Consider the following 16398-nt stretch of genomic DNA (forward strand, 5'->3'; position numbering starts at 1 on the left):
AGCTTTCGGCGAGCACACTACCTGAACAGATTGAACTGCTTAAAAAATATCTCAGGAATCGGGAATTCTTTTGCACGTTTAAAAGAACATGCAGGTACACAGACGTGGGAACTGAGTACAAATACTTTGTTACGGTACTTATGTAGTTTTCAGGTATCTGTTTTATTTTTATTTTACATCGTTGAACACTGCATTCCCAACAAGACTAATTTCAGCCTAAATGGTTTATCCATCCGTGCATATCACGCATAACAGACGTAAGAAGAAGAAAAAGACGTAAAGACACAAGACAAAAACAACATGACAGACGTAAAGAGGATGAAAATGCTGTAAAAGCTGATGGAACAATACATTAGACAAAAACAACGTAAAATACAAAACAAGACGAAATAAGATGTACTAAGATCAAATGACAAAAAAGAAATGAATTCGGTGTAAAAGACGCAACAAAAACTCCAATGTAAAATATGAAACAAGACAAAAATGACAATGAAACAAAAGGACAACAACATAAAACATAATAAGATGTAATGAGATGAAATTGATGTAAAAGATGTAACAAGAAAAAAACAATGAAACGAGACGCATCAAGACAAAAACACCGTAACAAGACACAACAAAACGAAAACGACATGAGAGGTAATAAGATGTGATACGACGAAACTGTCATAAAAGCCGTAACATGATAAAACAATGTAACAGGATGGAACAAGACAAAAACAATGGAACGATGTAATTAGATGAAAATAACATAAGAAGACGAAATCAATGTAAAAGACAAAACAAGACAAAACAAGACAAAAAAGACGTAACAAGACAAAAGACCTAAAAAGATGAAACGGACAGAAACGTCAGGAGAGAAGATGTGAGGTTCAGTTAGCTTTGCACAGAAACAGCTGGTAGAAAAAGGACGACTTTCTACTTTTATACTTTTACTGGAATAAAAACGGTGAATCAGTCTTAGGAATGTGTGTATTTTGCCACCTCTGCAGGTACAAACACACGCACACACACACACACACACACACACACACACACACAGATGATTTATCACCTTTGATTTCAGCCGTCAACATCAAAAACAAATGGGAGCAAACTTCTGCTCTGTTATCATTTTGTTCTCGACTCTGAACAATCGTCACGTCTGACCCACTGATCCACACGTGATAAAACCATCAGCCAAGAATACATTCTGACCTACTGTCCAATCATAACTCAATTGTTGCGGGTGGAAGAAATTATCAGGATATTTTCCCCATTTTGCAGCAGATGATTTATTCTATTTGCAGAAACAGGCAACATCTGTGTTTTATCAATAACATTCATCATGTATAAAAAAGAATAGTAAAAAAATTGCTTGACAGAAAAAAACAATATTCTAAGGAAAAAAAAACAGAAACTGACAAATGAAAAAAAAAACCAACCATCTGATTCGGAGGCACTTATGGCTTGGCAACACTTGTGCAGTCTGAGTTTTCCCAGGTGGTTGTAGTCAAGCGTCAAAGGCCATGATTACAATACTGGAACCGAAGGAGATGCACTCAAACACAATCACATCACGGTCTGATATGTCAGCACCGGCCTTAATGCTGCTGCCTGGACTCTGTCACCGATCTACAATGACCTGACTAATATTTAAACAAAGTCCACGGCCTCTTCGACAGAGTATTTATCAATAGCGGATCAAAACGCAGTTCATTATGGACATAAATCAACTATTTACAACAGCAAAGGAGATGCTCAGTGATTTTCTTCCAGGGATAAAAAAAGAGTCTTTTTGATTCCTGCAGCTTTCCAGAAAAAAAAAAAAGAAGTGAGTGACGGTTGCATTGTGCTGCATCGGTGTCCAGTTGACTTTAGTCTCTCTGTGTCACATGGTCATCTGCATCTCCTTTTCGTCCCGTCGAGCCCCTCTGTTCATTCAGAGCTGGGCGAGGCGGCCGAGTCCATGTCGTCGTTTTCCAGGTCGTTGGGCGAAGACGACTGTCCTCCCTTCACTCTCTTCCACTTCATCCTCCTGTTCTGGAACCACACCTTCACCTGTTGTAGACACATAAAGAAATGCTACGTTAATGCTGATCTAAAGTCTGTGTTCTAAAAGTGTGTTCTTCATGTTCTTCGTCATGTTGATCACTTCTTGTCTTTGCTTTTCATAGAAGTTAGGAGCCCGACTTTACTTTTCTTGCTTGAACCAAACTGAGACAGATGAAGGAAAATAATTTCAAAAACCCCTGAAAATATCAAGTCAGCTCAGTCTAAACTGAGACACGAGACATGAACTCCATCCACCAAAACCAATATCTGCGCTTGTGCTCACAGCCAATCACAACACAGTGGGGTGAAACTAGCTGGAACAGTCTTGAAGACAAAAACAACACGTCCTGCCACTGAAGATGAAAATCTGTCTGACACGATTCAGGCAGAAGTCATGTTCACAGAAGAAGAAATGCATTATGCTTTTTTTTTTTTTTTTTTTGCCGACTTCCTTCCTCACTCTCTGTTTTGTATTTATAGCAGCAGGCATCAATAAATGACTGATTACTCTCACAAATATTTGGGTTATTGTAAACACATAACTCAACAAAGTAATGACATATTTCTGGTCATTTTTATATATTTTAATATGGAAATGTTACACATTATATAATACAGTGTCATCAGCATACATGGACAAAATTCTCGAGGTAAATTCAAGCTTAGAGAAATTTCCTCTTGATGTTCTCAAAGTGCAAAACTTTCATGTTAGTTTTTCTGATGAATTTATTAGCGGATCAACAGAAAATTAATATGCAAGTATTTTAATGATCTGCAGTATTAACTGCAATTAAATTTTAAGCAAAAATGCCCCAAAAAATCAGCTGTTTTTAACCTCTCGGATATGACTATTTGTTGGTTTTCTATGATAATAAATTGAATATCTTTTGGTTTGGGACTGCTGGTCAGATAATCCCAAGATGAATCAGTAAAAAAGAAAATAATCATTAGTTGCAGCCCTATTAGTATATAACAAGGGACAGAAATACATATTTTTCATATATATATATATATGTATATATATATATATATATTTGTCTGCCAAACTCAACCGCAGTGTTTCTTAAAATCATGACCTGGTTACTCAAGATAATCCACAGATGTTTTTGTGAGCAATTTCATGTAGGAACTCTTTTCTTTCTGTCAAACTTCATCCATCAACTGTATCATCATGTTAACTCCGTGGTGCTAACATTACAGCTCAGCCGAGGAGGACGCCATTAATGTTTACATCTTGCACTTTCATGAGTAGATGCACATTTCCATCTGCGTGATGATATGGTTATCAAATGGTAGAAGAAAATGTGGAATATCCTCAGTGAACAGGTCATGTTGTCTGTAAAGAGAAATTGCTTTTGAGTTCTTCAAATGTATTTTTTTGGCGCTTTGAGCACCACAAGCCATCCCGATATCTATGGTCGATATCTCCAGAACTTAGCAACTGCCACCTAAACAATCTAGATGGATAAATAGCACTACAGGTAAGAGGAAAAAATAGCATGAACTGTTACTTTAATGCTGCAAATTAAATACCCAGCCCGAGGATTTAAAAGAGTAAGTATCTATAGTAGATAACAGTCACACAGACTCAGTGCAGAATATATATTTTTTCTCCAATTTTGAACTTGTAACACTATCACTGTGGCTTTTCTCTCCATTTTGCAATTTTTAGCAAAATTTACAACACGGTCAGCAGAAAAATAGACAATAATCCCCCACAAATCTCCCAGCGCAGTCTATAAATTGGCTCGGTTTGCACTGGCCTTGCGAGCAGCGTGAGTTGTCGGTACAAAGCGCTCGGTTCTGGCTCAGAAAACCTCTGCAAATGCAGGCAGAGAGTATCGTATAGACGGCGGGTCAGACGAGTCAACTGTCAGGATGTCAGCCTACACAGGATGTACTCGCAGCGTGGATTCTGCTCATCTGTGTCATTGCACCGTGCTGAAATGAGAATGATATCATGCCTCAAGTGTCCGGCCAAGAATAGCAGCAAAGACGTACACTTCCCCCGTAGAATTAGAGGGAAAATGAGGCAGGAAAACAACTGAGGGAGCAACATTTGTTCAGCCTGTGGTTGATAACACCCAGACGAGCCAGAACTAATAAATACAATACTTTAATTCAACAGCAGTGGTGGAAGAAGAAGTAATACTGCAGTGTAGGGATATTCTGTTACATGATTTTTTTTTTCTTTTTAATTGGGTAAAATATATTTTAGCTGGTAAAGATGGAGTTAATTTTAACTACTTTATATTTCCCCCTGCAGATCATTTAATTCTTAAGTTAACCTCAGGTTGACAAATCTCAACACTCTGGGTTGAGTAGCAGATAATGGAAAGTACAAGTACCTCTAAACTGTACTTAAGTACAATACTTGTACTTAGTTACTTTCAACCACTTTTCGACACTGATGCCAGTTTCTCCAGATCTTTAGTCTTAATTTCTCCTGCACTTTTCTACTCAGTGGTCACATCGTTTCTCCAAACCTTTACCTGCTGCAGCGTTTATTGTTTCCTTCATGTGTTGTGGTTTTCATTGGCCCATTTATAATCGGATAGTCTTACTGACCACAAAAATGCAAATGAAAAGTTTGGATATTTATCCAAATCCAATTGAAAAATACTAATGAAATCACAAGTACCCTAAAAAAGAAAAGACTTAATTACAGTAGACAGTAATTTGAGTTACATGAAAAGTTCATGAAGATGAAGACAAACACATCTTAACTGCCGATCACACTGAATAATGTGCGTTAACACGATCTACCTACAGCCTCAATAAAACATTGCCTGTCTGTCGATGGTCGTTTACGAGGTGCACCACCCACACGTGTAATCAGGGTCAACAGGAAAGCTGTAACCACAGAGAAACCTCTTTGAATGAATGTCTGCTGATGATACTGCATTTAATATCAACTGTTAAAAAGTAAGTAAGTTTTAGAATACTTAGTATTTTTATTTAAGTATTTGTAACACCTGTAATTTTACTTTTAATTGCGCATTATTTCAGTAATGTAACAATAGTTGTATGCGAGTGCAGGTTTTCAGTACTCTTTCTACCACTGTAAAGTTAATTCAGTCCAATAAAACCTGTTGGATTTTGTCAAAATGCATCAAACTTTAAACTTTTTTCTTATTTCAAGTTAAAGTTGTCGTTTTGGAGAGTCGTAACATCAAGATAAAAACTAAGATCAAGCAAAGTGTTAAACTAAACTCAAATTCCAAGATAACCGCAGCAGCTCATGGCTCTATTTCTCTTCTCGGTTGAGAGTTTCAGGTCAGTGAAGTTTTGGGTGACCTCTGCACATCCCACTCAGCATTCCCGCCTGATTCCGATGAATCTGTTCCCACATTCTGGAGCCTCTTCGTCTCAGAGTTTCTCTCTGCTCATCGTGACTGATTGAAAGGACGGCAAAGCGCCAAAGCATGTAGGATGAGTTGGAAAAAGCTCGAGGAGTCGCAGTGGGAGCTCTGAGTGAAGATGGAACCTGGCTGTGTGCGAGTGTGTGTGTGTGTGTGTGTGTGTTTTCCAGGGGTCTGGGAAAGAGATTTAGGAGCAGACGGCAGTATGTGTGGTCACTGTGGCACCGTGGCCTCATTAGGAGGAGCTGGGACACTGGGCCTGACAGGCAGGCAGACGGAGGTTTTATCCAGCAGCATCGACACATGTTCGCCCGATTTCATCAAGTCTGGAGCTGCCGCCCACTCATTAAAGCTGCACGACATTCTGCTCGAACCACAGGATGAGAAATATTGTGGAAAAATACGCCTCTGATGATTCAAATGCAACTATGTGTGTGTGCATTATTTTTATTATATAGTGGAGGTAGAGACATTTACAGTATCATGCACGTTAAATAGGTGATGATGCTGGAAGATTGATTTGTTGCATTTGTCTTGTTGCATTTTTCCATTTCCTCTTTTTACAAGTTTTTTTGGAGAGTTTCTCCTCGTCCAAATGGAGTGACTTAGGACAGTCTGTCCTGTACACTGTACAGACGTCAAAACTCCCTCAAGTAAATGGTGATTTGTGATTTTGGGCTATAAAGATACAATTTGACTCGACTTGACTATTTTTTACAACAGGAGATGAAATCACTTGAGTCTTTAAGTTGTTAATTTCATGTTTTTTTCTGTAAGAAGAAAAAGTTCTTTAATAGTTTTCGTAAGGCATTTACCACTGGCAATAAAAAATAAATATTTAAACTTTGGAAACAAAAGTTTGATACAGTTTTTGCATTAAATGAAAACATAAGTGAATCACATTGTTGCTTGGACTGCAGAAATGTGAATGAAAACTTTTTTCACATTTAAGATAATTGAATACTGTTTAGATCAGTGGTTCATGTGGATTCATAATAATGTAATGATTACATATTCTTTTATTTATATATGTATTTTTTTAGTGAAGGTACTTAAGTAAAATATGTAAGAATGAAAAGTAGAATGTACTAAAAGCATTAAAAATAAAAGTATTTGCAGTAAAAGAAATTGTAATATCTGATGTTTTAGATTATTATTACTGCAGCATTATTGTGTATGTTGCATTTTACTGCTGTAGATGCAACTTTAAAGTTCTGCTGGGCTGTTTAATCTACAGCAATGCATCATGGTCTGTAAGATCGTCATGTGATCATCATGCATAACTAAAGCTGTCAGACAAACGCAGTAAAAAGTACAATATTTGTCTCTGAGATTTACTGGAGTAGAAGTACAAAGTTGCAAATGAAGTACAAGTACCTCACATTGGTTTTAAGTAACAGTACTTGAGTAAATGTACTGAGTTACATTCCACCCCTGATATGTGATGGTGGGTTTGGGGTACCTGTCTCTCTGTGAGGTCCAGGTTGACGGCGATCTCGTAGCGGCGGAGCCTGGTCAGGTAGTTGTGGTGGGTGAACTCGGCCTCCAGCTCTCTCAGCTGCTCCTTGGTGAACGCTGTGCGCTCCTTCCTGGCCTTACAGCTGGAGTCCACCTTAAAACTGGACTCCTGGATATCTGGAGAGAAACGTGATGCAGAATTTATTTTCTGGAGTTTGAGGTGTCTGTACTTTCTGCCGCTGTTTGCTAACAAATGAACATATTCTTAGCTTTATTTTAGAACAGGTGGGCTCAAACCTTTTTTCCTAGAAGGGCCAAAACTTAAAATTAATGGTGGGCCATGGGCCAAAAGTATCATTTTGTATTGTTAAAGTGATGATTCACCCCACAAAACAAGAACAGATAAATACCTGGCCTGACATACCTTGTTGTGAGCAGTTTCATGCAGGAACTACTTTCTCTCTGCAGAAGAATCCACTGAAAAAACTAAGAAAGAAAGTAGTTCCTGCATGCAACTTCTCACAACAAAGATAAGATGAGACTTTTTTGTCCTGAAGGAAATTTTTGGAGAGAAACACCGGTGCTGAACTTTTCAAATGTGTTTTTTTAATTTATTTTATTTTATTTTATTTTTATTTTCAGTCAGACCTGTCCCTTTAAGATGCAAAAAGTTCCCATAGCTTACTGACTGCCTGCACAAAAATAAACAGTGATTTATATTAGAACTTCTTAGAGAATGGTATGCATATATTTTGCACACTTTTCTCTTCACATTTGTTGTAAATAGGGAAAAATATAACATATTATTAAAGGTAGATGTGATACTAGTCAACAGGTTCTCCTCTTTTCCTCCTGCACAGGGGGGTTTTCATTTCACAGCCGATCTGATCTGAATTAGCTCACCGTTCAGTCATCTTGCGGGCACCCTCTAGCTGACTATTAAACAGACCTTAAGGACCTTTCCGACCAACAAACCACAACTCCAAAGACTCCTAAGTGGGAGGCCCCTCATATAGTAAACACCAAAACCAGCACTTTAAAAAGAGACCACCCTGACCTGAGCCAACGAGTCCCGTTCACCTGCAGCGTGTGTGCAGCGAGCGTACGTCTGCATTTATGTGACCGTGCATGTCATTTTTCCTGCCTTTTGCCTTTACTTGTGTGTATATTGAAGAGCTAATTTGAGCATTCTTGCACTGGTTGTGTGTGTGTGAGTGTGTGTGAGTGTGTGTGTGTGTGTGTGTGTGTGTGTGTGTGTGTGTGAGAGCATTTCGGCGCAGGGCAGGGGCCACCAAACCAGCCACAGAGGGACTGAGTTAGGAGAGGAATGCAGCGGAACATCGTTAAAGCCTCTAACAAAAGAACAAAGGTGCGGATGTGTCCAGGTCTGAGCGCTACGTGGGAGAGTGTGTGTGCATGAGTGTGTGTGTGTGTGTGTCTCAGAAGATTTCCCCACGGAGCTCTCAGGGGGAGATTCACATTAACTCATCTCTACATGACAGCACATACGTCAGGAGAAAAAAAAAGCCTGAGATATCTCTATGAATGTGACATCAGTCTCAGCATTAAAGCGCCATTATCCTCTCCTGAGTGTGCAGTTTATTGCTCAGATTTATAGATTTCCCTGCCTCCATTTCCTCGGAAATGGTAGAATTTTAACCCTCATTTACCACAGTAACTATAAATGAAAGCTAGTTGATCTGACTTTCAGTAAAACCTCTCTCGCGTATTAAAGGGAAGGACTTGGGGTAATAATTGTGCATTGGTAGCGACACTAGCAGCTGATGTAATCTCGAGAAAATGGTTCTAATTTGTCAAAGTGAGAAGTTTTGCTCGGTGCTCGCCAGAGCAGCGGGCCAGAATGTGAAATGGACTGCAGTACCTGAGCCAGATGTGACTGGGCAGACCAGGACCTATGCGTGTGTGTGTGTGTGTGTGTGTGTGTTTGTGTACATGTGTGCAAACGCCCGACGTGTCGTGCCAGAAAACCCCTCTTATTGTTGTTTAAGTGTCATTAATGACGCGCTGCCCGCCCCGAGTGTGTCGGCTCAGCTTGGCCCCCGTCAGCTCTGGTCTGGAACCATGTCAAGCAGGTTTTAGTTCAGACCGAACACCTGGCAGTGGCAACACACTGGTTCCCACTAAACAGGCCCCCAATAAATATCCAGCACAGCCAGAGACCGTAAACTTGCGGGGCGAAGGCTTCTGCACCCAGCAGGGTCCCGAAGACAAACAGCATTTGGTGCCTTTTTGGGTGGAGGGTGCAAAAGTTTGTAGAAGTTTGTCTTCGTCAGACTGAATTAGAGCTGCTGTAAATGTGCGATTGTTTTAAGGCAGAAACCCCAAGGCGAAAATTATACGAGACTGATTGCATAATGTGTGTTAAAGTTAATTTCCAAAAAAGTTGGTGTTAAAAAGTAAAACAGAATGGAATGATTTGCAAACCCTTAGATCAACATTACTGTTAAACACTCACTCTGAACTTGATTGCGTTTCTTTTTTATTTACACGTTACACAGCAGCACAACTTTTTGGAATCGGGGTTGTCGGAACCTGGATTTCACAATGACCTCCTTAGTTTATAGCACATTATAATACTTCATAATGTGCTTGTAAGCAGATGAAATTAGATTTCTAAGTGTTTATTAATGCATAGAGATGGTTAATATGTGCTTTATAACATTTACACCTGATTGTATGTGGAGATCCACTCACATTTGTGTTTCTATATGTTTTCAATTAATGTATGTGGTTTGTCTTATTTTTTATTATTACTATTTTACTGTATATCTATTTTTTTTTTTTCTCACTCCTCTGTTGTTATGCAGGGTTTATCCTAATTTATTTACATTTTTTTTTACACGTTTAAACCCACCTGTGAATCTCTTTTGCACAGTTTTATAAATGCTTTATAACATGCTGTAATATGCATAACCATGCAGCTGTTATTATGCATTCATCAGCTGTGTATACTCAGTTATAGATGCTTCATAAGAGAAGGTATAGTTAGTGACAAATATAATAATAAGCACTTAAAATGACTGCAATAAAAATGTCTCAATACTGCAGTGGACTGTGACGATATCTATCATGATATTACATGGTTAATTATTTAATTATTTTTATTTTATTTTAGCTACTGACTGCTGTATTGTTCTTGTTTTGAATTTTTTTGTACATGCTAATGTCATGTCTGACATCTTTTGTTTTATTTTATTAAAGAAGGAAAGCAGAAGCACTAAGTTAAAAGGAAAAACGAATTCTGTGCAAAAAAAAAAAAAAATACTGCATAGTTTTTGAAACCCTTTTCTTTATTTTTTATTGCAATATAAATACCATATTGTGGACTTTTCACTGTAATATGGTTGTACTTTGAGCCTTTGGTGTCATTACATCCCTACTTAAAATACATGTAACAGAATTATCTGAATTTGAAAAAGTTCTTATTTTTGCCATATTTATTGTAGTGGTTTTACAAACAGTTTTTCAAAGTATTTATACTCTGCTAATAAATGTAAAGTATGTGTTTGATTTTATGATGAAACTGATTTTATTTCTATATTTTTTGTTCTTAATTTATGAGAACTTACGAATAATTCAATAATAATAATAACAATAATAATCATCATAATAAAAATCATCATCTTCATGTTTGTTTATTTGCTGTTAGCAGAATGTTGATATATATGAACAAATCGTTCCGTATTATTGGTCAAACTTTGGATCAAAGTCAATATCAGATACCAGTTGGAGTTTATGGTTTTGGAAACATCACCTCATGTGCACCACATTTCCATATCTGTAAAAAACACAGAGGAGCAGACTGTACGAAGCAGACCTCTGTGTGTAATGCGAACGCCTTCAGGACATTTTCCTAATATATGCTCTTCTCGCAGAGAGTCAATACAGGACTGAAAGACTTCTTTTCTGAAACCAAGAACTGATGTAGTGGTCAGACATGTTGCATGCACTCAGTGGGAGATTGTGTTACGGCTTAACGACAGGAAAATGTCAATGGATAAGAATGTTAAAAAGTGGGCTCACAGGCAAAGTGATTTTACCAGACGTGGTCTGGCATGTTTTCAGTGTAGTGAGTGGAGGTTACAATAAGGTAAGAGAGGGAGGGAGGAGAGGAGAGGAGAGGAGAGGAGAGGAGAGGAGAGGAGAGGAGAGGAGAGAGGAGAGGAGAGGGGGTCTGCTCTCCTCCCCCGACCACCATCCTCCTCCTCAATTAGACCGCTGCACACCATGGTCATGTAGTTTTTCCAAATACGATCTGGTAAGTTACACTTTGATGAAAGAGATAATCAGAGTGAGACACTTGAAGTTCAATGGAGCGACTGTCTAAGATCAGAGCTGCAACGATCTGTCGATTATTGATTGAAAGGGAATCAGCTGCCAAGTATTCTGATAACTGACTAATCATTTTAGTCATTTTTCAAGCAAAAATGTGAAAGATTCAAGCATCCAGCTTCTTAAATGTGAAGATTTGCTGATTTTCTTTGTCATTTCTGGTAGTAAATGAAGAGTCTTTGGGGTTTTGGACCATCAGGGAAAACGTGCAAAGCATTTTCAGATTTTATAAACAAATTAATGAAATGAATCGTTAGAAAAGAGGACAATGACAATATCTGAGGTGTTACTGTACACGACTGTATGTTTTAGATTTTTGTTTTAGCAAAAACGTCAAACATTTTCTGGTTTCAACTTCTTGAATTGATCTGTACTGCAGGCTGGACAATTACAGACGTCACTTTTGGCTCTGGGAAATCTTTTTTACAATTTTTCGTCATTTTATAGACTAAACAATGAATGGATTAATAATTAAAACAATCAGCAGATTAACTGATGATGAAAACAATTGTTGCTTGCAGCCCTGGTAAGAACACAGGGAAGATCTACTTTCTGCCTCACTGCTCTTAAAGTAATTCTTCATGCAAAAACGGCATAAAATGCTGTTTTCTGCCTCTCAAACATGGAGATTTCACGCTTTTCTCTGTTTGAAATCACAGTAAACTGAATATCTTTGGGTTTTAGACTGACAAAACAAGACATTTAAAGACATCTGAGATGGATTTTTCTTTTTTTCTGACATTTTATAGACCAAATGATCAATTGATTAATGAAAATAACCTCTGATAAAGTAAATAATCACCACAATCTCTGAGGTGTTACTGTATGATGGTGCAAACTCAACCCGTCTACTCTAAGTGGATTAAAGTAAACAGTAAGATTTGTAAATACTAAACCAAACCGCAATCAAAATATGTACAAAAAAGTTTTACTTGAGGCGCCACGACTTTCTCCACAGTAGAAATGTTTTGATCAAAATAAAAATAAAATTACTTGCCAAGTCTTTTAATAATTGATTAATCATTTGTCAACCAAAAATGTCAAATATTTGCTGATTCTAGCTTCTTAAATGAGAGAAATAGCTGCTTTCCTGTGTCATTTCTGACAGTAAATGAAGAGTCTTTTGGTTTTTGGACTGTTGGTCTGAAGACGTCACTTTGAGCTCCGGGAATCTCGATTAATCTGGAGAATAAAAATCAGATAAATATATGATTTTGATGTATGATGGAGCAAACTCCACCCATCTAATCTAAGTAAATACTAAACCAAACCGCATTTAAAATATGTACGTAAAAAGGTTTACCAGAGGTTTTTAACTCTTTTTTTTTTTTTATTTCTCATAGGTGTCGAGGTGCAGATGCCAGCCTCGTTGCATAAATCATCATCTTTGCGAGAGGAAACAGAGTAAACAGGCTGAACGTTTTTCACAGATGAAATGTGAGCGTTCCAGATGTGTTGGACGTGGTTTTGTTTTCACTCTGCCAGATATGCTGAAACTCTGCACATTAAAAAAACCCTTTCACACCTTTAGATTGACTTTAAATATAAACACTTCCTTTAAGCCTGTCGCGCTCGTTGCTAACGTCAACTTTTAGGAATTGGTTCGTCATGGATATCAGTTACTTTTTGCTTTTCCTATTAGCAAGTGTGAAATATGATCGGGGGGAATAAATTGCACCATAATCCAAAGGCACACAATCATACTATTTCATGCTGACAACACAAGGATAAGAGAAGGTAATGCTGGGAAAAGTGAAGTAAACTGCAAAGTGTAAAAACAGTTTGAGTGTTGGGCAACTTTAAATAAATTAATAAGTAAATTGGTGCATTGTTATTGTCTCTGAGGCTCAAACAGCTGATTTAAAGGTCCTGTGTGTTAAATTTATAGAGATTTATTGGCAGAATATGTCAGAAAAGGGGATATAATACATTTAATTATACTTTTGTTGAATAATATCATCACAAAACAGCTGAAAATTTCAAAAATACTCACTAAAAAGTATTTTTACGCTGTCCTTTTCTCTCATCAGTAGTTTTAGGTGAATATGTTTTGAACTTAACAATAATTTGCAGGATTGTGTATTAATTTATGTCACAAATTCACTTTCGAGACTCATAAATCTGTAATAAACAATAGTAAATACAGTCTGAAGAACCTGTGGTACCATATACACGACTCTCCACAGTGACCTGATGTCATTTTTTTTACCGTCATCCTGAATGTGGTCATACTGTTATAAAACAATAGTCTGTTTCCAACGGATACGGTAGCGCAATGAAACGCTCACATGTGCCGTTAATCATTCCAGCCTTTTGAAAGCCCTCGAACAATAAGAGGATGCAACTGCTACTTAAAGTGTGTGTCTCGAACACAAAAGTCTTGTCACCTACTCACCTTTCACATAGCGATCTGGTGAGAGTGCTGCTGCTCTAAGATCAAATTGGTAAGGAAATGCAGAGAGGGGTTTGTGTCGTTGCCAGCTGTGATACAGGGCAGGGAAGAAACTTTAGCCAAACTTTGAATGGAGAATCAGTGGTGTTGTATTTTGTGCAAAAAATGTGGGGTTAATTTTTTTTTTTTTTTGCTCTTTGTCTGATCAGAAGTGCTGCTTCCCTGCTCTGGCACATTTCCATGTTTCCTCCTCTTCTTTTCTTTATTTCCACCTTCAGAATAAAAAGAGGAATGTCCACTATCATTTTTAATACTCCCAAATGTGCGTTTTTATTACCGTGTGTTCTCCTTTTCTGAGCCTCCTGTGGTGAGTTTTTTTGGATGCTCTTCTTTCCCCCATAAACCCTCACACCCCAGCTGACTCCCATCTGCCCCTGACTCACCTGTGACATCTCTCTTCCTCTTGTTGGAGCTCTTCTTGTCCGAGTCGGCCGACGCCACGCTCTGCGGTGAGTACTCCCCCTCCAGGCACCCGGGCACGGCCCCCGGCAGCCTGTCTCCACCTACACTGTCCAGCTCGGGAGGCCCTCCGCCTCCGCTTACCGCCACGGGGGCGACGACGGGCGGCGGGCAGGCCTCGGGCGCCCTCACGCCCCTCGTCTCGCACGGGTTGAACTGCCAGTCGGATCTCTGGTAGCCGCCCTGGCTCTCTTGGTACAGTCTGTCGTCACGGGGGTAGGCTGCGTGCGGCGCAGTTGGCACCAGGCAGGAGCTGGTGAAGTCTGTGTAGGCCAGGAACTCGGGCTTCTGGTGCAGGGAGAAAGGGGCCTGCTGGTACTGCAGATTGGCTCCAGGGACCCCTGAGTGAGGGTTCCTCATGCAACCCCAGATCGGGCTGCTGGGGTGGGCGCTCCGCATGCAGCTGCTGGCTGGCTGATCCATGCTGATGCAATAAAACTCACACAATCTTGATTATTGCAAGTCTTATGACAAGTCTTTTTCCTTGCAGAGGAGTTGGAAACACCTCCAAGAAAGCAAGTAAGTACTGGAAATCTTTCTCTTTGTGAGTCTTGAGAAAATATCCACTTGAGCTGACTAAATGCACATCATCCACCTCAGGAATACTCACTTCTGTCAGAGGCTGTTGACTCTCCCACAGCCCAGATAGACGCGTGAGGATAGACGCCTTCCTGTGACAGCGTGTTTCCCCCTCTCTCTGGGAGCGCGTGTGACGTCCTTCGGAGCCTCTGGTCCTCACACACTCTCACACACACTTTCCCTCCTTGACTGATCTGACTGGCTTGTGGCTCGGCGGGAGAGCTGCATCCGCAACTGCATGACTCCCCTCCTCGGGCTGGCTGTTTTCACAACTCTTCTAAGGCATTCTTGACAAGTGAGCCCTCCTCCTTTTTAAACGTATAGGTGGGAAAGAGTGGCAAGTTTATGGAGTGTAACATGAGATCGCAGAGGAGGAGCCCTGCCGGCCACATGTTGGTAGTACCCTCCAACCAACCCTGCCTCATCAACTATTAATCACAGGGGAAATTTTATATGCACATCTAATGGGCTTTCCAGACGCGGGGCTTTTTAAAGGGACATTGTCTGTAAAATATAAAGCGAGCACCCACCCACATGAGAGCCGGGGAGCCCGACTTATTCCAGCTCCTTAGCGCTTTCTGACACCCAATTTAGTTCCTTTTTTGACACCCTTTAGAGGAAAGTTAACCCTAACCATTTCCCTCTGCACTCCTGATCCCTGCCTGTCCTCTCCAATCCCAGAAGTCCTTTTTTCTTTCTCAGTTTTTATGGCTCTGTGTGTGTGTGTGTGTGTGTTTGCACACGTTAATGCTACACACCCAAATCCACCTGGCTGGACTTTCTTTAACTCTGAGGTGATAGGAGAACTGGATTTGATATTGGCTGCGCAGGCTCTCACACCTCTTGAGGTTTTCTCACTCTCGCGAAACACAATATGAAATTTCAGAGCTATATTTCAAAAACACAAGCTAATGTTTTCTTGTAGCAAACACCGTGACCGAGGGATTGGGTTGTTTTCTTTGTATGTGTGTTGTTTTTCTGCGTGGCGCCTTTTTTTTGCTGCAATATTAAAGGGATAGATAGATAGAAGGACACCAGCACAGAGGATAAGCAATGTATTGCTGTGGACAGAGTCAGCAACAAAAGGTATTTTAGCCACTCAAAAGAGATCCACCAAAAGAAATCAAAATCACTTCAAGTGTATGCTTTATTTAGAATATTTTCACCACTATACCTTGCTGTCAGACAGCCTTTTCTGATGGGAAACAGCTGTTATATAAGCCAAATATCACTCTCTCCAAAGCCACCAGACTCCATTGGCAAAATCAGTAATTTTAGCTCACAAAACATTGGAGCTGCTGTTCTATCGCTGCCTCAATCTGGTAGTTTGTGTTCATTTTAGTGCATTGAACTATCCTTTGAAAACACAAAAGTCACACAATAACACAAACAAACTAACAGATCGAGGCAGCGGAAGATCTGCAGCTCCTGTGTTCTGTGAGGTAAAATTGCTGATTTTGCCAATAGAGTTTGGTTGGAGGTGTACTTAAAGCGTACTTAACAATCTAATTGCCTTCAAAGCAGCAGTTTGCATTAATACCACCTACATTTAAGGCAGGACAACTTAAAAGTTTGCAATATTCCAAATCACTTATTTGCTTTACCCAAAAATAAAATACTGCTCTGTATGAAGTTGTTTTTTTCTAGTAATCTTAGTGTGATATTTCTGTTTGTTAAATATAATTAACGTAATTGCTAATG

General features: G+C 39.3%; 1 protein-coding gene across 1 annotated transcript; it reads right to left on the bottom strand.

Annotated features, from left to right (window-relative positions):
* Positions 1-1258: 1258 nt before the first annotated feature.
* meox1 (mesenchyme homeobox 1) lies at positions 1259-15002 on the bottom strand. The gene is made up of 3 exons (XM_084741313.1): positions 14043-15002; positions 6859-7031; positions 1259-2040 (listed from the first exon to the last, which is right to left on the bottom strand). Exons 1-3 carry the CDS (start codon positions 14539-14541, stop codon positions 1918-1920), a joined length of 795 nt encoding a protein of 264 aa, XP_084597439.1. The 5' UTR covers positions 14542-15002; the 3' UTR covers positions 1259-1917.
* Positions 15003-16398: the final 1396 nt, after the last annotated feature.

This window comes from Lutjanus erythropterus, chromosome 17, assembly GCF_056507025.1.
Source record: "Lutjanus erythropterus isolate fLutEry1 chromosome 17, fLutEry1.hap2, whole genome shotgun sequence".
NCBI classification, from domain to species: domain Eukaryota; kingdom Metazoa; phylum Chordata; class Actinopteri; order Lutjaniformes; family Lutjanidae; genus Lutjanus; species Lutjanus erythropterus.

What these genes read in the sequence shown, in the direction of transcription:
- meox1 (XM_084741313.1), bottom strand. Translation starts at nt 14,541, where the DNA reads ATGGATCAGCCAGCCAGCAGCTGCATGCGGAGCGCCCACCCCAGCAGC. An exon ending in GAGGAAGAGAGATGTCACAG is followed by an intron (nt 7,032 to 14,042) that starts GTGAGTCAGGGG and finishes GTTTCTCTCCAG; the next exon opens with ATATCCAGGAGTCCAGTTTT. An exon ending in TGGACCTCACAGAGAGACAG is followed by an intron (nt 2,041 to 6,858) that starts GTACCCCAAACC and finishes TGTCTACAACAG; the next exon opens with GTGAAGGTGTGGTTCCAGAA.